Genomic DNA, 26,406 nt, shown 5'->3' with positions numbered 1-26,406 from the left:
GTAGTAGTGTTGGCAAGGAACATAAAGCAAGATATGGGCAATTGTCATTTTAAAAGACGGGGAAAATGTAGTAGTGTTGGCAAGGAACATAAAGCAAGACATGGGCAATTGTCATTTTAAAAGACGGGGAAAATGTAGTAGTGTTGGCAAGGAACATAAAGCAAGACATGGGCAATTGTCATTTTAAAAGACGGGGAAAATGTAGCAGGACTTGCTAGGAGCACAGAACAAGATGTAGGCATGTGTCATTTTAAAAGATGGGGTAAATGGAAGGCTTGCATGGCAAACGTCATTTAAGATGGGGTAAAATGCAGCAGTGTTGGCAAGGAACATAAAGCAAGATGCAGGGATGTGACATGTATGAAGATGGAAAAATGTAGTAAGGCTGGCTAGATAAATCAGCTTGGATAGCTCAGGACCCATTTTTCCAAACTTCTGAAGGAGGAAGCTCATGCTCAAGATTCTGACAACTTAGATTTCCTGTAACTTTGATTAGAATCATGCAACTTTCAGGATCTTGTTAACGTTCACTTCTCTACTAGCATGGTAAAGTTTCAAATATGTAGATATAAAGTTTCCAAATATTACATCCAAGTTTTGGATATTTTGGCTTTAGCTTGCATATCTTTAATGAATTTTTTTAAAAGTAATATATTGTGAATTCTTTTAATTTCACTGGTATCAATTTGTTGTGGTTTCCACAGTCATTGTTTGCCGTCTTTAAATATGCAATTAGTTGAAAGCACATAATCCATGAAAATTGGTACCCCCTGAAAAGTAGTAAATTGACAGGAAAGATCCCATTCACTTTGCTGATGTTAAAGTATATGTCAATGCATTGACTGATCTTAAATAATACACTAATCACTGTTCTAAAATTTACTGCTAAAGTAGTGTTACCAAAGTCTGATGTTCCTGTCAACTGTTGAGTAATCTGCACCTTAGCTTTCATCAAAAAACTTCAGCACAAATATTACTGAGTGCTACAATGGCAGTAAGGCAATAAAATGGTCAAGATAAGTAGACATTAGATCTAATCATTAACAGTTCTGGGGGTAGTTCAATTTGTTTTCCAAAATACATGGCACTTTCACTGTGTCATGCCAGTGAATGACATTCAAACCTTGTTTTCAATGGAACACACTTCTTGGTGCTTTCACTCTAAAATGTTCATGTATTTTACCATCGATTTGTATGGCATTTATATAATCATCATCCAAGGAATTTTGACTGACATGGAATGAAATAAAGTGAAATAGCTGCCCTTGAAAGGAAAATGTAATGAAATCATCAAGAATTACACATACTACTGAAATAGTACCAAAAAACACCTTAATGTACTGATACATCAGTAATGTATAGTGTTCAAGTTTCTGTGGCATCATCAAATGTTTTCACCATTATGTTTTAATACAGATGAAAACTCTGTCAATGAAAACAAGAAAACAGTCTGGACACTGTAGAGAACTGCATATGAATTCAGGAAGGCAACAGGAAAACTGAAGTCATCAACCCTTTTCTCTAATAAATCTTATTCAAGTGAACATTACTGAATGAAATTTTGTCTTGGAAAGCATTTCATGAAATAGTGTACACCTAATTTTTTTGGAATCATTTTTCTTCATAATACCTTCAGGTGACATTTAATTTGCAACATATAATGAGAAAAGTAAACAACACTTCTAAGATGAAAAACAATAACAGTGCTCTGATTTAAGGTGTCCAGACATGCACTTCAAACTGGAGAAATACAATGGCTTTGAGTGTTATCCTGCCCTAAGTATTACCACATTGATGCATGTCAAACACTGTGACGGGCTCTTATCAGAGTGAATAAAAAGGCTGACGTACTCCTAAAGCCTGTAAATCAATGAAATTAAGATATCATTCATCTCATGACCTCATCTTTCAACAGGAAGAATATGAGTCACAACCAATTCAAAAAATAAGTCAACAACAAATGATCTTGAAAAACTGCATGATGTAATCTTTCAATGAACCATATGCACTTGCTCAAAGACAAGGTTAAATTTCACTGATAGGAAGAGTGTATCCTTATTTATCCAATGGTAAGCTTATGTTTGATCAACAAACCAACCCCAAAGTTTTACAAACATTTTGGTCCTGTCCATCCATCTATTCATTTGTCTATCCATCCCACTTTTGTTTCTGCACAGCAGGTAATGTAATTATTACTGGATTGAACCACATTTTGAATGCAACTAGACACTCAAGAGACCCTGGCTAAGTTCAACTGTCCATGTTCTGTATCATCATTAGGCAGAGTTATAGAGACTGGCTGAGTTTGTCGATGTTCTTTATCATCATTAGGCGGAGTTATAGAGACTGGCTGAGTTTGTCAATGTTCTGTATCATCATTAGGCAGAGTTATAGAGACTGGCTGAGTTTGTCGATGTTCTGTATCATTATTAGGCAGAGTTACAGAGACTGGCTGAGTTTGACTGATGGCAGTCTGCATCATTTTGTGAAGTAAAAGGCCCTTGGTTGTCAGACCTACTGGATTTCAACCAATTTTAAGCTGCATGATACTGATAGGTCAACAAAAAGCTGCGTGGGTCACCTCCCCCTCGTTCCCTTCATGTCTCATATCAGGAGATATACTGTAAATCTTGATTATAACAGAGAGTAAGACAACCACATATAATAAACCATAACCTGGTAAAGATCATGGGGAACCACACACACGTTTATATGGATCATATAATGTAAATGTAGCGAGTAGAAAAAGTTTTGAAGAAAGCATAGAATCTAACCTGTAGGCACAGGTTAAACTGACACACACAAACAAGTCTACCAACTTTGGCATCTCATCAAACCCTCTACTAGTGCCAGACAAGCCCAGGGATAAGCAGAATGCTGGGTCTGGGTTGCCATAGTACTGAATCTAGGCTAGATTATGTTAAATTCAGGTAGCTAAACTGGCTACCATATAATATTAGGACTTCTTCAATTTTTTTATAAACATAAGTATAAAAATGGGATAAAAGGAGCAGAGGGGTTACATGTACCAGAATGAGAGATCTGGGCTACCCTAATACTGGATCTAGGCTTTCATATGTTAAACTCAAGTAGTAAAATTGGCTCATGATATCATGACTTGTTCTATCTAAAAAAAAAACAAAAAAACCCCCAAATAATTAGAAATGAACCATAACAAGCAAAACCAAATTTTCAGACTAAGGGTTTGATATTAAAGTGCTTTCCCTGGAATACTAAATTTCTGCTGGGTAACTAGGTCCTTTTTTGTATAGACCAAATGGCTACCAGATCTTCAAATCTACAACACTCCACACGTTACAACTGGAAATCTGGTTCCTTTCCTCTAAAATAATAATACTTGAGAAAATTATGAAATTATTTGCATGATTCTTCCTATAAAATATTTTTGTCAAAAGTTTCCCCAAGATGTCAATCACAGACCTTAAATTTTACCAAAAATGTTGAGAGCCTGAATATAACACATTACAAGAAATTCATGAAATTCTCCATCGTCCTGCTCTACTGTAGAATACCCCCAAAGTTGCCAAAGCAAGAAAAGTAAGTCACTGTGATCTATTTTTGCTCATGGAGAATTATGTACCCTCCAAAATGACTAAACAGGCTCTGAAACAGGTAATTTTTACCACTGAAATGAGGACAGAATGCTGAAGAAATGAAGAATACACACAAACAGAATGCGGAATAAACATAACGCAAATGCAAAATGAATGCAAACAAACTGATAATTGTATTTTGAAGAAAACTAGAACACAAAAAAGCAAAACACAAAAAAGCAACAAAGAGTCCATGTAATGCTCTAAGGGCCTAAAAGAAATCCCTGGAATTCAAGACCATTTCTTTACTTTAACTGTAGAGTGTTTAACCCATCTCCAACACTTCATACAGGTGACAGAACAGAGAGGTCAGCATAGGACAAATTGGGAGAGTTACAAAATTTGGTGGGGAGTTTTGATTTAAAAAATGGGAGGATTTTCAACGAGAATGGCAAATTTTTCAATGTGGCACATGTCTTTCCACATTCTTATCCAAACAAGGATATAAACCTTGTGAGTAGTTTTCATCTGTGTGTACAAGAACTTTTGTGTGATTTCCAAGTCTGGGAACATTATTTTGACTAGTTCTGAAAAATGTTCTGCTGCCATAAATGGGTGATTATGATTGGCTATGAAGTTGCCAATAACTGCCTTGGCATGTATATCTTTATCCACATTAGATGCTGATTCTGAGACCATGTATTTCAGTGATGGCATATTTATTGTCACATTTAATATACTTTAATATGCTGCTGAACACATAATGTCATTTTTGCCACTATTAGTAGATTTCAAAATCAGCTTAATAGAAAGGGCAGAACACATTTCGATGTCCTTTGAACTTGATTCCAACCAATGAAATTCCCGTTTTCATTGATCAATGAATTCAGCTTGATATTTTGGTGCTTAGAATTTGGCTTTTTAGCACTGGGAGATAATCCATGCTTAGACATATCTACAAACTTAAATACTAAAGCCATACTGAAACTGTTTAATGCTGATTGTGCTCTTTAGTAATCCAACCATAATCAATTAATCTCTTTAATCCTTTTGGAATTACCTCTGATTCAAACATGGTATAATCCATGTCTATAAACTTCAAATACTGAAGCCAACTCACCCTGCGGACATAATCAAAGGGATGTTAATTGTTTTACGCTGCTTGAAATTAGCAACCAAATCATCTTGCCTGCATAGACCAGTTTATGGTCACATGATCACAGGCAGTATTGCTATAAATATATTACACTGGAAGATAAGTGTGAAAAAAAATGGACACAAAATTGTCAATAATAATTTTGCACACATGGGAGATTTCAGTGAGTGATGGGAGGGATGGAAGACACACCATCGTGAAAGGAAAAATGTAACGATGTCATGCATTCGTTTTCATTTCAGTCAAGTCTCAATGCTGATATGACTCAATGCTGATATGAACATTCATTTAGAACATGGTGGTCATACTGACTATCAGAGCAGCACCATTTTCTTTTAGAACCAAATAGTTATCATAAGAAGTCATTTAATAAATAACCCATGTTAATATGACCATCCATTCAGGAATAGAAGTGATATCAACATTTTCAAGATGGCTACTGTGGTGGCTATACAGCTGTACTACATGTTTCATTTAGGACCAACTAGACCATGGGATGAATGTGTGTGTACAGTTTCCTGGCAAACTTTCAAGCAGTTTAGAAGCTACAGTGATAAGAATCTTGTGCTAATGGAAGGATGGATGATGGTCCATCTCATAAGCTCTTCTGGTCTATGACCATTAGAGCTGAAAAAAATAATATAATCAAAATGAAACGAAACAAGAATGCATTCCATGAATGGATTTGAGCAATGATTTTCAAGTTTCTGCTAACTTTCCAGTCTAAAACCTTTTTGCATGATAATCCAGGCTCAGATCTTTTAAACTGACAATCTTTCAGCCATTACAAGCTGTGAAGGCAGACATAACTGCCACTGATGTTATGACATCATCACCACTGGTTGTATTTTTATAATTTTTATCGGAATGAAAGTAAATAAGGGAAAATTCACTGACAAATACTCAAAATTCTTCTTTTATTGCAGCTGCAGGTAATTTTTATTAATTGTAAATCTGATGCTTTTGCTATTTTTTTAAACACTTTTAATATAACAAAATATGAAAGCAGTAATTTTTTCCCTTTCATACATTTGAAAACTGAAAACCAGTAACATTTTTACAGGTAAATGCTATTACGTTTTGTTCAGAATTTGTGAGAATTAAAGGAAACAATTAATGGACATGGTAAACAATACATCAGAATGCATCGCTCAGACCATAAACAAAAAAATGGCAAGATGACAGCTGAAATGCAAACATGAAGGGAATGCAAAATAAATTCTGAATACATTCTGAACACAAAGTGCAAGTGAAATGAAATGCAGTTTAGTAAAATTACCCATTTCAGGGTCTGTAAATATCAATTTCATAACTGTGCATCCAAAAATGTCAGAGAACATGAGATAGTGTAAAGTGAAAAACTGGTCATTGTAACCTACTTTTGCTTGCCGTGATTTGTATCCTTCAAAATGAAATTGTGTATCAAATTTCACTGCTGTACATACAACAGTGTCTGAGAAATTGAGTTAAATTAAAAAAAAATTAACAGTGAAACCATTATTTCAACAACTATGATGATAGCAATAACCAAAATGCTGTAGGAAAAGTACGGTAATAATTATGTCTCTACCATGCTCCTCAGGCCAGACAATAATTAGATGTTGACATGCATTTCCCTGCATATCACCTACTGGAAGATAACACCACTAAATAAGGCAAATCTGTCTATAAAAGGGCACTCAAGGGACCATAAAATGTTGTAATTTATGGATTTATCTACGAATGCACACATTCGAAAGGTAAAGGAAACAAAAGAATTTGTTTAACTGATTCTTCAGATACAATTCTTTTAAAGCAGATGTCCTTTTTATGGATATTACTGGTAAGGCAGATGTTACTGTAGAATGCCCCTGTTCCTTTTCTTTAAATGGATAGGTCTAATGATATGTCTGCTTAGGGAGCAGACTGTCTTTACCCCTTGTCTGACATGGAGATGTCTGCTAAAGCAGGTTTCACTGTAGACAGCCTCTGCCCTTTGCTTTATATGGAGATGTCTGCTAAAGCAGGTTTCACTGTAGACAGCCTCTGTCCACTGCTTTATATGGAGATGTCTGCTAAGGCAGGTTTTACTGTAGACTGTCTCTGCCCCTTGTTTGATATGGTCATGTCTGCTAAGGCAGATTTTACTGAAGACTGTCTCTGCTCCTTATCTATATGGATAGGTCTACTGACATGTCTCAGCAGAGATGTTTTACTGTAGACTGTCTCTGCCCCTTGTTTGATATGGACATGTCTGCTAAGGCAGGTTTCAGTGGAGACTGTCTCTGCCCCTCGCTTTATATAGATGTCTGCTATGGCAGGTTTCAGTAGAGACTGTCTCTGCCCCTTGCTTTATACTGATGCCTGCTAAGGCAGGATTCACAGGAGACTGTCTCTGCCCCTCGCTTTATATAGATGTCTGCTGAGGCTGGATTAACAGGAGACTGTCTCTGCCCCTCACTTTATATAGATGCCTGCTAAGGCAGGTTTCAGTAGAGACTGTCTCTGCCCCATGCTTTATATAAATGTCTGCTAAGGCAGGTTTCAGTAGAGACTGTCTCTGCCCCTCACTTTATATAGATGTCTGCTAAGGCAGGATTCACATTAGACTATTTCTGCCCCTCGCTTTATATAGATGTCTGCTAAGGCAGGATTCATAGGAGACTGTCTCTGCCCCTTGCTTTATATAGATGTCTGCTAAGGCAGGTTTCACAGGAGACTTCTCTGTCTCTCGCTTTATATAGTCTGCTAAGGCAGGTTTCACAGGAGACTGTCTCTGCCCCTCGCTTTATATAGATGTCTGCTAAGGCAGGTTTCAGTGGTGACTATCTCTATCCATTAATTTATATGGACATATCTGCCATGACAGGCTTCAATGGAGTGTCCTTGCTCCATACTTTATATGGGCATACCTGTCAAGACAGGCTCCAATGAAGACTGTCTCTGCCCTTTACTTAATACTGACATATCTGCCAAGACAGACTTCGCTTGAGATTGGTGTGTGTGTGACTTGAATTTTTATTATAGCTTTAACAAGTTTTTAGTCCTATCGCAATGATATCTGCACTGTGACAGTTTATGGTGATGTCTAACACCGTGGAATCATGCGGCATACATGTAGCATGATGTCCCACCCAGTCAAATTATCCTGACACCAGGCCAACGAGTCCTAACACAAACCTCTTAATGTTGAGCACCAAGCAAGACAGCTGCTAGAACCATTTTTAAAAATCTTTTACCATTTTTATAAGTCTCTGGTATGACTTGCAGGGGTTCAAACCCATAACCCCCCACATCTTAAGTGGACACTAACAACTTAGACCACCGCAGCATTCTTTCTGCAGACCGTCTCAGCCCTTTACTTTATATGGATATGTCTGCTGTGACAGGTTTCACTGTAAACTGTCTCTGCTCCTTACATGTTTAGAAGATAGGTTTCAGTGTGGACTGTCTTTTCCATCTGCCTGCTAAGGCGGGTTTCACTGTGGACTGTCTTTTCCATTTGCTGCTAAGGCAGGTTTCACTGTGGACTGTCTTTTCCATCTGTCTACCCATGCCCAGGTTAACTTTCCTTTTCTGTTTCTTCGTTGATTTGTAAGTTTTTTTCTATATGTGTCTGTCTAGCTTTAGATCTCCATGTTAATTATGTTTGTAAAAACATTCTGTTAAAAAAAAATTGCCACATCTTCAATGCATGAAAGATGAGGAAGTGATGTCAGCTAATGTCTTTTTCTGGTTAAAGTTTTTGATAAAATCAATATGCTATAAATAATACCTGTTTCCTGACTCATATATGAAGCTTAACTTAGTGTGAATATGAAATTCAATGGATCTCCTTTTGGTTATTTGTTTACCAAAGATGAGTAAGAGTTAATTATCAAGTTAAGATTTATTATCAGTCTGTTTAGTTTCCTGTGCATGACCTACCATACATACTTGGATATAAGTTGAGTCCAACTGCAAACTACACAGACCCTGACCTAACACTGCATAAGTGCTACAACCATTTGGGTAGATGCAGCTAATTAGGAGTAACAAGTAGAACAAACAATATAGACCCTGATCTGCTAGTGCATTATGTGATGGCAGATCAGGGGTCAATGTTGTCTGCATTTGGAAAAGTGCTAGTACCCGAGTATATACTGTAATCATTTTATCACCTGGTACTTATGCAAAGTGCACATGTGCTTTTTTTTTTGTCAGACAAAAATATTTGCAGTAATAAAGCTGCTTTCATTTTAGATAAGCTTGAATCAATTCACTCATTACATTTTAAAGCATGGATACCAAGAGTATAGTTTAATCACTGCCATTTTGCTAAAATTTGTAGTACTGTACATGCAAATCACCAAAAGTGTTAAGGCATTGTGTTAAATGAGATTTTGCCAAGTTCTTTTTTTGTTTTGTTGACATTAATGTCAATACATGCAAATTATAAACTGTGTTAAGGAATTGTGTTAAATGGGCTGATGCTAACATTTAATGCAAATCACCAACAGTTAAGGTATTGTGTTAAATGGTGTGTTGTGTGTGTGTGTGTGTGTGTGAGATAGAGAGAGAGACAGAAGAGAGAGAGAGAGATTTATTCTTGGTAACTGACCAGTACAAAATTAGAACTCTCTTTTGGGATCTAAAAGCAAGTTCCATTCCTCTTACCTTGCAGACAATTCTCCCAGACATGGGGTGGGCAGGGTCATACAACTGGGGTGGGAGTGTTCTGAAGGCCTTGAGGTGACAATATGATAACCACAAGATTGTCCTGTCCTCCAGGTTGAGGAATAGTGTCTGGGAGGGAGATGGGGAAGAGAGGTTCTCTATCACATCTATTGTCTCCAAGGCCTCCTGGAATAATGATGGATTCAAATTAGAAATGCAACAAGTTTTACCCATAACAATACAGCATACTTCTGTAACTATGGACCTTTTCTGAAAAGATTGCAAAAATTACAAAATGCAGAGGATTCATGTACATGTACCTTATATATTATTGGGATTAAAGGATGTCTGCATGAAGAAATAGATGGGGCACTGGTTTTCAAGTCTCCTCTCTGCGCTAGCAAATTCATGCACACAGCAACCAGGACTCTCAATAGAGTTTCAGGATGTGGAGTCCTGGACTCTTCATTTATGGAATCTCAACCGATTTCTGAAAGTATCTGGATAAATCTTGTCTCTTGCTTACAAATTGATTGAAAGGAAAATGAAAATGTACATGATCATTATTTTAATCAGGATTGAACTATTAGCCATTTATATCACATTAACAAAAATACCTAACTAACATGAGACCACAGTTGTGACCTCTTGTCAAGATGAATTCACACAAGCTTTAGGTCAAATGGAACATTTCCATATTCTTATCTTTTGTGCATTTTGTTGACATTAATGTCATTTTCATCATAAATCCAGTTCCTGAAAAAAGAAAACTGATTTTGCCAACTCATTTTCTGATATGACAAAATAATCCAAACCAAACTCTGAAAAAGCCTACTTTAAGACTTCATGATTTGCATCATCAGCAACTTAATTTAAACAACAATGCAACAAAAAATTGGCATCATCTATCTACCGAACAATTTTAAGTGCTTACACACAAACACTCAACAGAACAAGGGCTTCTTTGAAGTCCTGTCAGAGTAGCCTTCAGAGGGGAAGCTTTTTCACAAGATAATTACAGTGATATGGATTAACTGCTAATTAGTCACATTAGCTTCATGCCTGTTTACTTATGTGTAGCTTTTAGCTGTTCTCATGGCTGACCAAAATATAAAATGGAGTTGTGTCACAGGGACTAATTCAATGGAGAAAGAGTGTGTCCTGTAAGATAATTTCATGCATAAATGACCTGGAAGCTCAGATCCCAAGAACCCTTAGCAACCATGTATTATCTGTATTCTAATATGATCAGTATACACTATACACTTTAAATCATGTCAATATTATATAGTAAATACCTAAAACAAGGAAGTTTTAAACACAAAACAAGAGATCAAAGTGGGACGAATATCGTTCATCTGGCTTACATAATAGTTGACCATTTCATGAAGCAGGCTTACATAGAATACAACCTAGGTAAACTATCTCCCAAAAATTATATTATGTTCATTTTACCTATTTATCATATCCCAACAGAAATTTCTTTCTAAATACAAAGGCACAATTAATACATAGACTCCTGCTCATAATCAAATTCCATTAAAGATCCTGATGATATAACCCCATTTACCAAGTTTTATAAAAAATATGATGAGAAATATAGTTTCTAAATTTAGAGAGGTAGCATGCTCAGCTAATCAGATCCTAGACATCTCATTAATATGTACATATCACACTTATTATCGAACCTGTCTCCAACAATAAGGCAGAGAAAATGGTAATTTGTCTCTGGTAACAATCTTAGCCAATCAGATACAAGATTATCTCATCATCCTGTACAGATGTTGTTCATAACAATGATAAAACATCTAAATAATATAAGACTATTTAACACAGCTCATAAAAATCCAGTCAAAAATATAGCTGCTAGTGTTGACAATCTCAGCTAATCAGATGCAAGGTCATGTCATCAATATGTGCAAATATTACTTATCATACCTACACAAGATGTTGCTGACAGGTTTATTTATCAAGTCTGAACAAAATCCTATAAAAATACAGCCTGTAGAATGGTAAACCTCAGCCAATTAGATGCAGTATCACCTCATAAATATGCATAGGTGTTTTGTAAATAAAAGTTATCTAACATTTTGACAATATTAGCCTAATTACCATGTCTAAATAAAGTTTAGTCTCTCAAGTAGTAAAAAGTTAAGCAGATCTTCTGCAAGATCATGTCAGAAATCAAACTCATCCTGTGAAATGAGCCTGCTTAACACATTTGACCAACCTGATAAAAAAAAAAAGTCATGAAATGTTGACAATCTAAATCAAACAGTTGCAAAACTGCATCATTAATATGCATGGCTCTTGCTCTACAATGTCTTGATTTGAGCCTATTTACCATGTTTGATCATAACCTGATCAAAAATACAGTCTAAGAGTGGTAACAAAGTTACCCAATTAAATGAAAGATCAACTCATTAATACAAGTGGATCCTGCACATTACTGAACTTATGTGAGATCTTTATCACATATAAGCTTATATTAGAATTTTGGTCAAAATTAGATGGCTTCCAAAGTGGAAGCAGAAATCATAGGGGAAAAAACATGGCTTCCAGTGTCGTATGAAGCAAATGCTGACAGATGTACATTAGACCAAAAATCAGGAAGATATTCCAAAGATATAGTGCCTTGTTTGCATGGTCTGTTCGCCAGTGACTTATGCAGGAAAGTTACTTATTGTAATAACAATGAAAGGGTAGATATGAAATTGTATAGAAAGTAGCAGTTGTTTTATGGAATCAGTAGGATGTAAAATGTTCCCGCTTTCTGGGTCATGCAGACGTTTTTAGGTTACTTTCTCTACATCAGTTTATTTACATTAGTAATATACAAAATGGCGCCGGTCAACCTATGATGAAACCTTACTTTACTGACTGAACTAATGTAGCGAAAAGCTATAGAGAAAGTGGGATAATGTTGAATGCTTGTACATAAAATAAAAGGAAAACAATTGTGGTCCATGGCCATAGGGCATTACCATAAGCTCACTAGGTCTTACAGCCTGTTGAACTAAACATCCTGTTTTCAAGTAGCATATGAAATTCTGATGTTGGAGTCAAGCTGTTGTCACAAACCAGCCTAATCACATTGTAAGGAATTTCCTCTTCCCTAAACTTACTTTTGATCTTGTGTACTAAATGTCAATCAACTAAGTCAGAACAGAAATTCTGAAGAGGGCAATGACCAATTTAACCATATAGTTCTGTGTGAATATTTATCTATCAAATTTTGGCTACAAAAGCAGTTGGACAGGAGCCCGATGTGTTATATATCCAGCCTATAATATAAATCAAGGAAAATGTCAATTATACCACTCCAAACACATTTTAAAAATATTTTATTCAATTCATTTTCTACATATAATGGAGGATTGGGCAATGCAGAGAATAAATGAATAAATTTTGTCAAAATCAATGATTTTGATCAAAGTTATATTTCCAATAAGGGATAATTTCTCCTCATCCAACAAGCCAGAATTTTAGTTAACTTATTTTAATTTCTTCACATAATAATTTAACTCAAGCATATCAGCTAGGACTCCATATAACTCTATTCCTAGCAGCTACAAGGAAGAAAGAGACAAAATGATTTAAAAATCTCAGCATATTTTTTCTTCTCAAAATTCATTCCTTCATATCCAAATAACTTTTGATTTTAATACATTACAATGTAAATCACAGACTGATAACAAAATCTTTAAGTGTTTCGATGGTGGACCTAAAGATGGTGGATAGACATCCAATAGTAACAAGCATAATCCATGCACTGACCCAGTTTAAATTCTGTGTCATTATAAAAGAGGCTGGTAAAATTTATGTTATTCCCAAGATCAATGGAGAGAAGGTCTATTCCTATAATAAATAAGTATGGAGCAATTGGGCCTCCTTGATGGCACACTCTTAATTCGGAACCTAGACCAATGACTATTGCTAATTTCACTGCATCTGGACATGCAAAATACTTTGAACCATTGAAAACCAGAATAACCAAAGTTAAAAGATTTCACAGCATTCTGGTCTTTCAACTTGTCACCATAATCAAAAACTGAAACCATCTTAGATATTTCTGAGAAACTCCAACATACCAAATTTGGTAATAAAATATTTTCTTACATTTATGAATTAAGGTATTCACAAGATATCTAAATGCACAACAAAAAACTTCTTTGACAGCACAACTAACTCAGGCCTGATATCGCAGATAGAATTCATTGTATTTGACTGAGACAATGTCAAAACATATCTATGTGCTAAGTTTGGTTAAATCTATATTTTTAAACACAAATATTTATGTGCCATCAATCAAAGTATTCATCATAGATATCCATAAACTAGATTTGATCAAAATCCATTCATACTCGTTTCTGTTGTCATGCTTATAAGACAGTACATCTAAAAAGCCAAGTAAATATCTTTAACTGTCAATTAGGTCTGGTTCCTAATCAGGACAAATAAATACTACAGTAAGCACTTTGTGAAAATGCCAAGTCAATGTCATCAATCATGTAAGAGGATAGGATATTTGTAGACAGTCACTATGGAGCCATCTTGGAGGTCAGATGAACACAAATTTGATTAGGGACCAGAAGCATAATGCGATAATAGTATTTTATTGAAAACCCTATGCCAATAAGACCATAAGTAGTTGTATAGCGATTCTAAGGATGGCCATCAAGAGAGCCATTTTGGAGGTTAGATAAGCATAATTTCAAAACAAGAATAACTATGTATTGAAGGAAAGCAGTTTTTTGGTAAAGTCTGCTATGGTTATTTATACAGGACAATAGATGTAATAAGATTTGTCACATTCAAGTCAAATCAGCATAATTTTCATTAAGACCAACTACAGTACATATAGTGAGAAGTGTTCTAGTGAAAGGCTGATGTTAATATAACCATCTCTTTGAGAAGTCATGAAAACATTTTCAAGATTGCCATCACTGGTCATCTACATTTTATTAAGGTCCAACTGGACATAATAACAATGGGAAAACTCCATGAAAAGATTACCATGTGCCTATGAGTAGTAACAATAACAAGATTTTCCAGATGGCCACCATGGTGACTGTATTGGCTATCCAGGGGTCACCATTTTCATTTAGAATCATCATGAGATGTCATAACACCATTTTCATCTCAAGATGACCATCCATTCAGAATAAGTAGTGAGAACCCCATGCTGATATGACCATCTGTTCTGGAAAGGCTAGAAGTGATAACAAGATTTTCAAGGTGTAGCAGTAATATTTTCACTTAGGCCCAATTAGACTGCTGGATGAATGTGTGTGTAAAAGTACATTGCAGTCATCCAAGTGTTTTAGGACAAGAAGCTGCAACAAATTTGTGTTAACAAATGAATAACATACAAGAGACCATTAATAAAGAAATAACAACAAAACCAATAAAAAAAACAGGCCATCATTAATACCTAGATATAAGAATACCAATACCTAAATGTAAGATTATTAATACCTAGATGTAAGAATATTAATACCTCAATGCAAGAATACCAATACCTAATACCTAGATGTAAGAATATTAATACCTAAATGGAAGAATACCAATACCTAAATGTAAGAATATTAATACCTAGTTGTAAGAATTTTAATACCTAAATACAAGAATACCAATACCTAGATGTAAGATTATTAATACCTAGAAGTAAGAATATTAATACCTCAATGCAAGAATACCAATACCTAAATGAAGGAATACTGATACCTAGATGTAAGAATATTAATACCTAGATGTAAGAATATTAATACCTAAATGCAAGAATACCAATACCTAAATGTAAGAATATTAATACCTAGTTGTAAGAATTTTAATACCTAAATACAAGAATACCAATACCTAGATGTAAGATTATTAATACCTAGATGTAAGAATATTAATACCTCAATGCAAGAATACCAATACCTAAATGAAGGAATATTGATACCTAGATGTAAGAATATTAATACCTAGATGTAAGAATATTAATACCTACATGTAAGAATATTAATACCTAAATATAGGAATAATAAAACCTAAATGTGAAAATACTAAAACCAAAATTCAACAAATTAAGTGATCTATTTTAAATATAACAGAATAGTGCTTCTCAGGGTACAAACACATATTCCTTTTCATGACTTTGTGGAGAAAGATATACAAACAAAAAAGATCAGATACACAAGTAATATCTGTTAATGCTAACATGAAAGGAATTACAGATGATGATGATGATGATGATGATAATGATGATGATGATGATAACTGTACAGCTAGAAGTACCATAAATACTCGCTTTTAAGTCATTTCCAACTAAAAACAACACAGAACCAGAGCTGGTGTGATATAATGTGCCAGTAAATCACGGTCAATGTTGTTTGTTCTACTGATTAGTATTATGGTGCATTAAGCAATGGCAGATCTAGGTCTATTCAGTTTGCTTCAACTTATTAGTGAATACATATGGTACATCACGTTATCTTCCAATCTTATGGGGGACCTGATCCTATCCTGCTAAATGTGGGAAAATGCTGAGAGGAAAAATCTCACTGGGGTAATAAAGGAAATAGAAAAGCCAATTCCAGGTTTAATGAGAACTAAATTACTGTAAGAGACATAATGGTGACTAAACTCTTGTATTCATACGATGACTGATAAATAAACAAACACAGGTGCCTGAAAGTGTCACGACTTAAATGGCACACGTTCAGTCGTCTTTAATTTTGGGATGATCACTTTAACTATCCATGATTATGGTTGTTTTCAATAGATTCATTTAGTATTGAGCATGTCAAATTGGGGTGAATGATATAATGTTAAACTGCTAAATCTAAATGGGCTACAAGAAAACACTTTTGATGACTTGATAATACCCCATTGAAAGGAAGTAATGGCGTATTTAAGTCAAAGATCACCACCATGTACAAGATTCAGTCTACCATAATCTGGTTGTTTTTTTGTTGTAATGTCACTATTAAACAACATGAATGTATTTTCTTGACATACATACTTTTAATCTCAATATGAATTTTGTATTAAGATTTAATGCAGATATTATTTTCCTTGCAGGTAAATTATCTTCTTCAATCATGAAAAAGGGAGATATGCAATCATTTGTGTGTGTGTGTGTGATTTGGGTTTTTAATGTAGTTTTAACAAGTTTTCAGTCATATTGCTATGATGTCTGCAGTGTGGCAGTTTATAGTGATGCCTAGCACTGGAGCATCATGTTGCAGACATGTAGCATGATGTCCCACCCAGTCACATTATCCTGACACCAGGCCAACCAGTCCTAACACTAACCTCTTAATGCTGAGTGCCAAGCGAGGCAGCTGTTCATACCATTTTTGTAAGTCTTTCGGTATGACTCAGTTGGGGATCGAACACATGACATCCTGCATCCGAGGCAGACACATTAACCATTAGGCCACCGGAGCGGTCTCAGTCATTTTTGATAAAATGTCATGTACAAGTTTAATTTTAGAAAAATAATCTTGCATTTTTTTTTCATGCCATACCTGGCAATTCTTCATGATTTACAGGACCATACGAATAAAGGTCTTTACAATTATAACACTTTTATTGCAGCCATCAACAAGCAATAAGAAACTAATTGCCATTTTTAAGATTTCTATTTGCCTAGATTGAAAGGAGGTCATGCTTATCTGTCCTAAAAAGGAATAACCATCTTAAATATTAAAACAGTGATGCAGAATTTTAGTTTAGATTTTGAACTTTAAGAGGCTGTATGAAAAAACTATGTATTTCCCATGAATTTTTTCCCACAACTTTAGTAAATTTGATTGACAAGGCTTTTCAAGTTTTTTTTCTCAATAAAGCAATAAGCCAAATATGCTTTTGCACATGTCCACAAACTATGTCATCTGCAGCAGCAAAATAGATTGAATTTATTAGTTAATTTCTCATCAATTTAACTACTAACAGTCATGAGCTTGAGAACATGGTCAGTATTTACTGCCTGATATTGTAATAAGCATTACAATGATTTTGAACGGTATGAAAAAAATTATTAATGTCCTATTCACAAATGAAGATTTATACTTTATCACTTCACATTTATGTAGAAAATATGACATTATAACATGTGTTTTCATGCACTATTGATCAAGATGTGTTATCATCATTTGCTTAGATTTGCTTTTCATTGGTGCATTTTCAGTGAACATTTTAATAAGATTTTGTTGATGTGTAACAACTTTAACATCGTCCTTTTTCAAAGTTTTTGTCGTTAGTAGTTATTACGCTGAACTGGAATGCATAAAGAGAATAATATATAATGAAACACAAACATGGATACGGTATTTCATATCTGAACCCCACAGACTTCCCCAGCTTTTAATTATGATACAGAACTTTCTCAGTCTCTGTATGCTTTGAAAACAGAAGTTGTGGCACTATATAGCCATACAGTGCTGGTGTGCAGTAAAATCCAAAATCAACCAAGAAACCAATTTTGAAAATTCTTATAACATATCTGATAACATTTTTCTGAAAAGATCTTTTATCATTATGATGTATTATGATAAAATGGTATACATGGATAAATTACTGATTGAAGAAAAAACCCCAAAGAATTTATAATCTCAAGTGACAGAGTGTGCGATAATGAGGGATACTGACAGTGCTGCAAATACTGTATATGCTGCAAGCCCTGTTTTCAACAGAAGAACAAAAAGAACAAAATTAGATTGGCAAGAATTAGCGATAACAAAGCTTTGTGAAAACTTGATTCAATATTTAACTTATTATATATCAAAAATTCTTTTCAAGAGAAAAACAAGAATGAGAAAACCGTTTTAAAGAAAGTTATCCACCATCATGTGAATAGCTTGTTTTCTGTAGACTATAATACTTTAATATATTCATGATATAAGCAATCATGCAGGTGACTGCAGGTTTTAATCTGGAATCTGGAAAGCAAACTATTTCTTCTGAAACAGACTGAAATCAGTTTCTGAAAGGAAATTCAATTAAACAAGGCATTCAATAAAGTGAAGTAGTACAAAGAAAATTAAAATGAACAAGGAAATCATAAACATTCTTGGAAAAAGAAATAGTTATGATAAAACTACTGAAAAGCTGGCAGAAAATAAAGAGTAAGACTACAGAAAAACTATCATGTATGTTAATGCTGTGATGTTGAAACAAAATTGCAAAGTACAAAGAATGAAAAGCAATCAATAAATTAAATTGTTAAATGTGATGGTACAACAAATGAAAAATACACTTGACAATGTTATGCAAGCATTAAATGACTTTTAGTGAACAATCATCAAATAAATCCATACAATGAGGACACACCTGAAACTAAGAATTGTGTTTATGAATTCCTGAGTCACAATGCAACATCCAGTAATGATGCCAACCAAGTTGTTCTCAATCTCAACTGTTGATAACATGAACAAGTTGTTCTCAATCTCAGCTGTCGATAACATGAACAAGTTGTTCTCAATCTCAGCTGTTGATAACATAAACAAGTTGTTCTCAATCTCAGCTGTCGATAACATGAACAAGTTGTTCTCAATCTCAGCTGTTGATAACATGAACAAGTTGTTCTCAATCTCAGCTGTTGATAACATGAACAAGTTGTTCTCAATCTCAACTGTTGATAACATGAACAAGTTATCCTCAGTCTCAACCATTTATAACATGAACAAGTCATCCACAGTCACAAATAACATTTCAAGGCTTATTCTGTCACAAAAACAATTGTCACAGAAGATGCCTGATATAAGTCATACCTGCTTATAAAGTTACACGACATCAAAGTATGGATGAAAAAATGAAGCTTTTGATCTGGTAAATAAAGAAAGAAGGATCTGGATTTTAGGTTTACAACAGCAAGTGACACTGTCTGGCCAAGATACCCATGCTACTTTTGAAAATATACTTTCATACTTTGGTAAATCAATTAGCAGAAAATCCGTTAAGCAAAACTATCTTATTCAATATTGTTTCTGCCCTGTCAAACTGGGCATCCACTCAACTAAAGTTCAACTTTCTGATGCAGGTTTATCAAAAAACTTCTGTTAAAAGACTTGGAACAGTTTTGGCATGATAAGACTGATGCTGAAAATCTTTCAATTAGCAAGCTCAATAAATTCTTGTGTGGTTTATATGCAGTTGTGCATATTACTGAAACAACTGTTGAATCCCTTGAACTATTATGTAAGGTTTTCTTTGATGACCCTTCAATTTATGGCAAAACATTCAAAAACTGTGGGATGCCTGGGTAAATTAGGCTGATCTCTATTATGAGTAAGAGTTTTGCATGTGGTGGTGATGAGAAAAGTGGAACTTATTTGTCTTTTCATGTTTTTTTAAAAAAACGATTTCCTGAAACAAATAAAAATGCAGTTTTCCAGCAAAAAACATCCATGTTAATAGATTTAAAATCTTGTTTTCCAATGCTGCACACATAATTTTCATACATGAAAAAATTAAGGAATGTCATACAAAATATAGTTCAAATGCTAGGTGAAATCCATCAAGCTTGATAGAATCATTCCTGAGTATGTTGCAGGTTTGAAAGCTTAGGGCCTTATTTCATTTAAGGTAACAACTGCACTATGGTGCTTAATATAAAATAAAGATTGTTCACATTTTGGACTGTGGTCAATATTTTAGAGATCATAACTTTTGTAATGAAATTATTGTTTTATTTTTGTTGGTTTTAATGTCATTTTTAAAACATTATTGACTATATCACACTGAGGAAATGGGACCCAAGTGCCTTTCCCAAGGACAAACCAAGGCAGCCAACAAAGGCTGGCCTGGGTGGATAGGAAACCTACAACCATTGGATTATGAGCCTGACACTCTATCAACTGAGTTATTGTTGGTCCCAAATGAAAGTTGAATTTTAGGATTCACAGAAGGGAAGAATCATCTGTCTTTCTGTGCTGAATGCAAACTGAAATTTTTAGAAGCCGAGTTAAACCATGGCATCATGATGAGAAAGTGCTGACAGTATTACAGTATTATAAACTACACCCAGCTATACCTGAAACAATGAAAGGAAAGTTTGGTGACCATTTTCAGGTAAAAAAAAAAGGGTCAATGACTTGGATTTTGTAAGGAAAACAACAGGAGTGGTCACCAACAACAACACACTTTCTGAAACCATATTTGACATATTGATAGCATTCTTGTTGAAAGCCAAAAACATAACTATGGCTCAGGAAGCTTATGTGATGTTCTGTCACAATAAAACCCTCCAGTGACTATATAGGAAAGATGCTAAACATGAAAATGCACTTATGACTCAAGCTAGGAGAAATGTGAGACAAATAAAGGATTACTTCAAACTGGTAGGATTGAGATTGAGGACAAAGAAAGCAAGGTGACAGACAAGCTGAGAGCTAATGAGAAACAAAAAAAGTTCAGAAACTTTAACAATACACTAAAAATGTTATAAAGTGGGGATCATGGCAGTATGAAGAACAAGCCGATTACCATCTGTCACTGTATAAAAAAAATGCAAACAAGGACAAGATTGCTGGGTTATAATCACAGCTGCAGTTCAGAATCAAGATTCTACATCGAGAAGCCAATATATAAGTTAATGCAAGATATATATGCTGTAACCAAAATGGCTGATGAAAATAAAACAAATTTAAATCCAAATGAACCAGCAATTAATTAAAACAATCAATTCTAACATCCGACAGCACTGATTCAGGCACTGGTTTAACACTAAATTTGAGAAATTTTTTGCTATAGACACCTTTGTGTTGACAGAATTACAGGAAGGAGATACTGAAATTAAAGTGTAATAGGTAACTTGTACCCTGAAATTCTATTATTTATGATGTTATTTAACATTGTAAGGTGGTAAATCCATACCTCTTTGGACATTGACCTTGATTATACTTGTGGTGTTAGCCTCACCATCCATCAAATGCTAAATTCCACCTGGGTAGGACATTTAAAATTATTATTGTTGATCTTGGTGACCCACTCAAAAAAGCATGGCAACCCAGTTTGGGGTCATGACCTGTTGGTCAAGAACCACTTTTGTTAAGGATAGTTGTTTTCATTGTACATATGTAAAAAAATAAATACATTGTGGTAAGAAAACCAGAGTAACAGATTTTCTTATCCTTTTTCAACCTTAAATCTATTATATCAATTGTATGTTTTCAGATCTTCATGATTTTTTCACCACCGTCTTTCTCTTGAAAAAGCTTTTCAATGGTATATATAGTTGATACTGGAGCAATTTTTTCAAGAAACCTTTGTTACTGCTATATTAACTGTCCAATCTGCATAGGTTTGATCACCTTTCTCTGATCAGTAATCCCCTCTAAATAAGTAAATTGATCTCCCTCTAACAGACCATTTTATGCCAAGTCACCTTCCATGGAAACAGATTAAATAAATTTCTGTTAAAGCACAAGAAATAGTTTTCTGTAATGATCAAACAATGGCAAAAGTGGGGATTTCATCTAAATTAAGGACATATGCTTCTAAACTGGGATAATGCTGTATTAATTCTGAGATTCTTCTTCGACATACCAACAACAACAAAAAGCCCATAAAAAACCCTGGCATCAAAATATTTCTAAAAAGACCATGACTAAGTTGGGAGCAGAGTTGATTAATTAAATGTGCTCATTTCATTCCCCAACCAGGGGTATTACCTGCCTGTCACCAAGCCCATCTTAAACTGGGTTCAATTACAAGATAGGCATCAGATAATCACAGGGCCAGACCCCAGGAAATATGACACAGGTATCATGAAATGACATCATAAAGAGCTGACTTAAGTATAAGTGGTCCATTTTGTCTGGCAACTGATGAATGATTACACCATTTTTACAAACAAAGCAACTGTCATTGAGCCCAATTTATTCAATAAACTGGAAATAATCTCTTCACAGCTCATTAACCTTACAGCTCAACACTTGCATGTCACAAAGTAATTTACTAATTTCACCCTTCTGCAAACAAATAGCTGTCATAAAGATGGCAATATCCAAGTAGGCAAGGTGAACACTCTTATTCATGAATAATTATTTCTCCAAAACTACATCACATGAATTTCCACAATGACAGCACAGAATAGGTCGGGCAGAAAAAGAATTAATTTTTCTAATCTTCCAAATATTCCTTTAATTCAAATTTTGAAGTAATAAACATTTAACACATTAACTCAAAAATAACACTCTAATTGATATTTCTTTCCATCCTTTTTTCTTTTAGTAATTATTTCTGCTGAATGACTTCAGAAAAAGCTCAAGATTGACAACCTTAGCTATAAAATTATTATTAATAATTAATGACCTATATTCTGGGTCCAACAGTGCAAACTCAATTCATTATGAATTGACCAAATTCCTGTAGAAGTGATCAAACAAGTTCTTGGTATCACACCAAATTACCACCTTTGACATGTCTGTTAATAAACAACATATTCTACCAGCTAGTGCTATAAATACTGCCCATCTGGCAAGGAACGACAACGTAATTATTTTTAAAAGCTCTAAATATACAGTGAATTCTTTGGCATGGGAAACCAATTTGCATGGATTTTATTATTGCTACAAGACTCCAATTTCTAAATCAAATGAAAATGATCCTATCTAGAAAACAACTGGACCGCTTCTCAATCCATGTATTTAAGTACCAATTAAAAGTTATTCTGGTTAGAAAACCATACAAATTCATATCCAGACAAATCATTAAATTTGCAGTAATAAATTTCCATCAATTTTTAACAAATTTTAATAACATATCAGGCCTCTTAGATATACTACCATATATACTTTCTTATAAGTTGAGCATAACCTTTGGTATGGTGCTAAATAACCTAACAGTGTTGATGTGCCATAAAAATACAATCAATCAATCATATAAGTTGATTCCAACTAAAAACAACAAAGACCCTGTTCTGCCATTTCATAATGCACTGGCAGATCAGGGCCAATCTGTTTGTTCTACTGATTACTCCAAACAAATTGCATTGACCCAGATCATCCAGTGCAGGATAAGTGTTACATTATAGTAAACACTACAATTCATATGGCAAAGTCTACATGTGAACTTTTCATATAAAAAATGAGAATATTTATGAACCATGTATTTTTATTTCTGTATAAAAAGAATTTGAGATGAATGTATGTAATACTTTAACAAGAACTATGTATAAAGAATAAAATACATGTACAGTAATAATTGTTTTCCTTCTTAATCCCACTTGAAAACTGACACTCATGCATAGACCTAATCTGAAAGACCACCTGTCTTAAAAGACCACTTTTTGCTGAATGAAGTGGTCTTTTTAGATGGGTTTTACTTTATAAAGTATATACATGCAGCATTTGATTACAAGTCTGACATTCAACGAGATAGTGAGGCTCCCATATGAAAGTGAAAGTTGAATTTTAGGATTACAAAGAAAGGAATAATCTTCTGTCTTTCTGTGCTGAATGCAAACTGAAATTTTCAGAAGCCTAGTTAAACCATGGTGTCATGATGAGAAAGTGCTGACAGTATTACAGTATTATAAACTACACCGAGCTATACCTGAGGCAATGCAAGGGCAGTTTGGTGACCATCTTCAGGAAGAAACTGGGTGAATGGTTTGGATTTTGTAAAGGAAACAACAAGAGTGGCCCCTAAATCAACAAATTTTCTGAAACCATATTTGGACATGTTGATAGGAATCTTAGGGAAGAAAAACAAACCTACTGCTCAGGAACATTATGTGATGTTCTGTCACAATAAAACCCTCCAGTGACTATATAGGAAAGATGCTAAACATGAAAATGCACTTATGACTCAAGCAAGGAGAAATGTGAAACAAATAAAGGATATACTTCAAAAAAGGAGGATTGAGACTGAAGACAAAAGAAAGCAAAGTGACAGACAAGCTGAGAGATGATGAGAAACAAAAAAAAGTTCACAAACTTTAACAATACACTAATAATGTTACAAAGTGGGGATCGTGGCAGTCTGATTACCATCTGTCACTGTATAATACAAATGATGACAAGACTGCTGCGTATTAATCACAAACTTTAACAATACACTAATAATGTTATAAAGTGGGGATTGTGGCAGTCTGATTACCATCTGTCTCTGTATAATACAAACCATGACAAGACTGCTGGGTAGTAATCGCAGCTGCAGTCCAGAAACAAAATTCTACATGAAGAAGCCAAAAGATGAGATGTTGCAAGATGTATATGCAAACACCAAAATGGCTGATGAAAATAAAACAAATTTAAATCCAAAGGAACCAGCAGTTAAAGTGAAAAAGTGTAAAGACAGGCATTTACAGTTCTAACATATGACAGAGAGGTGATAGGCTTGCTCAAGAAAAGACATAAGTTGAACTTTGCCACTGATAATGAATATTATTGGGGGAAAAAGGCCGTATTACATCCAAAAGAAATAATGTTTCTTTAGAATTACATGAATGATGTAAATTTCCTGTGATACAACTGCTCCTGGGTCTCTGTCCAGCCCATGTGGACTTGCTCTAAGGTCATACTTTGAAAACTGTTAAGAAACCATCCTATATCTTTATGTAGTTACTTGGCATGAAAAGGAAAATCCACATTATAATGACCAACGGGTAGCTGAGGCCAAAAAAGGTGCGACATTTGAACCCTTGTATTAGCAAGAAATTCAGTTGTGATCTTAATGACATAGGTTTAAATACCAAACATGATCAGATCTGTTCAGAAATTGAACCTCATTCTTGGTAATAAGCTCAACCCTTAAATGCCAGGTCTCATTAATGGCACCTATCACCAAGGTCTTATGCACCAGGTTCAGGTACTGCTTAAAAGAAACTGTAACTCTATAACCTTCTTGGTTACATTAATGTCATCCTATATAAAAAACAATTCATGTAATCATACATCCAAACACACAATGTGGGATTCTGGGATAGCGCTTTCTTCTTTGCTTGGAAATGAGGTGCCAATCTATAATTATAATTTCAAAATAGAAATCAAATAAGTTTGTACATGTAGCTCAGCATTAATTCCTATTTACTTAGTGAGTTCTCATGCACCTTCAGTCCTTTTGAGCCTGTACTGTCCTTCAAGGCAATGACCACTCAGCTATATGCAAAAACCAACTGGACTTCTATTTAGAAATGTAAGGTACATGCAAAAAAATGAGTCATCCAAAGGAACTGATTCTCTACCGGCAAAACAAACTTCCAGAAATCCAATATCATTTTTTTTCCTGCTAACTGCTGACTGCTGAAACCATCTGACAGCCAAACAGGCTTTAAAATAGGAATCATCTTTATTTATGATGAACAAAGAATCGCTAAATGTCTTTTGGCAAAAACTCCATCTTAATGTGACCTTCCATTTACAAGGAATAGAGGTAACAAAATTTCAGGATGGATGTGGTGGTGGTGGTGATACTGGATGTAAAATCAGCACCATTTCCATTACGACCAACAAGATAAAATAAGAAGTCTTCTGGTGAAAATCCCATATTGATCCAATCATCCATTTAAGAGGAGTAGCAATAACAAGATTTCCAAGATGGCCACTAGAGTGGCCATATTGCATGCAGAATCGCCATCATTTTCATTTAGGCCCAACTAGATATCAAAAGACACAGGTGAGAACCTAATGGTGATATGACTTGCTGTTTAGGACGAATAGTGATAACAAAGTTATCAAGATGTCTGCCATAGTAACCATATTTAATGTCAGATCTGCATCTAAATGAATTAGGACAAAGCAGACATCATAAAGTGTATTTTAGTGAAAATCCCAAGTCAATATGATTATCAGCAGATGAGATTTTCAAGACAGCCACCTCAGTGGTCATTATTAGATGTCAGACCAGTATCATTTTCATCTGGCAGTCATATTGGATATCATTTTCAATTAGGATCAACTAGACATAATTTTTTCAGTCAAAATCCAATGCTGATATGACCATCCATTTAAGAATTGTAGTGACAACAAGATTTTTAAAATGGCTGCTGTGGCTGCCACACCAGATCTCTGATAGGCACCAATTTTAGCATGATCTAGACCTGGAGATTAATGTGTCTGTCAAGTT

The 26,406-nt window shown here is 34.6% G+C and overlaps 1 protein-coding gene across 1 annotated transcript in view; it reads right to left on the bottom strand.

Moving 5' to 3' along the window:
• The window catches only part of LOC149799101 (zinc finger C3H1 domain-containing protein-like), a 152,260-nt gene that overhangs the window by 36,977 nt on the left and 88,877 nt on the right, over positions 1-26,406 (bottom strand). The window contains exon 25 of the mRNA XM_089958096.1: positions 9,346-9,531. Within this exon, the coding sequence (XP_089814222.1) occupies positions 9,346-9,531 (186 nt within the window). The remainder of the gene's footprint in view (positions 1-9,345; positions 9,532-26,406) is intronic.

The sequence above is a fragment of the Sinohyriopsis cumingii genome, chromosome 5 (genome assembly GCF_028554795.1).
Source record: "Sinohyriopsis cumingii isolate HCF-2022 chromosome 5, ASM2855479v2, whole genome shotgun sequence".
Lineage (NCBI taxonomy): Eukaryota > Metazoa > Mollusca > Bivalvia > Unionida > Unionidae > Sinohyriopsis > Sinohyriopsis cumingii.
The sequence above is the reverse complement of the archived record's forward strand: the minus strand, read 5'-3'. Positions and strand labels throughout refer to the sequence as shown.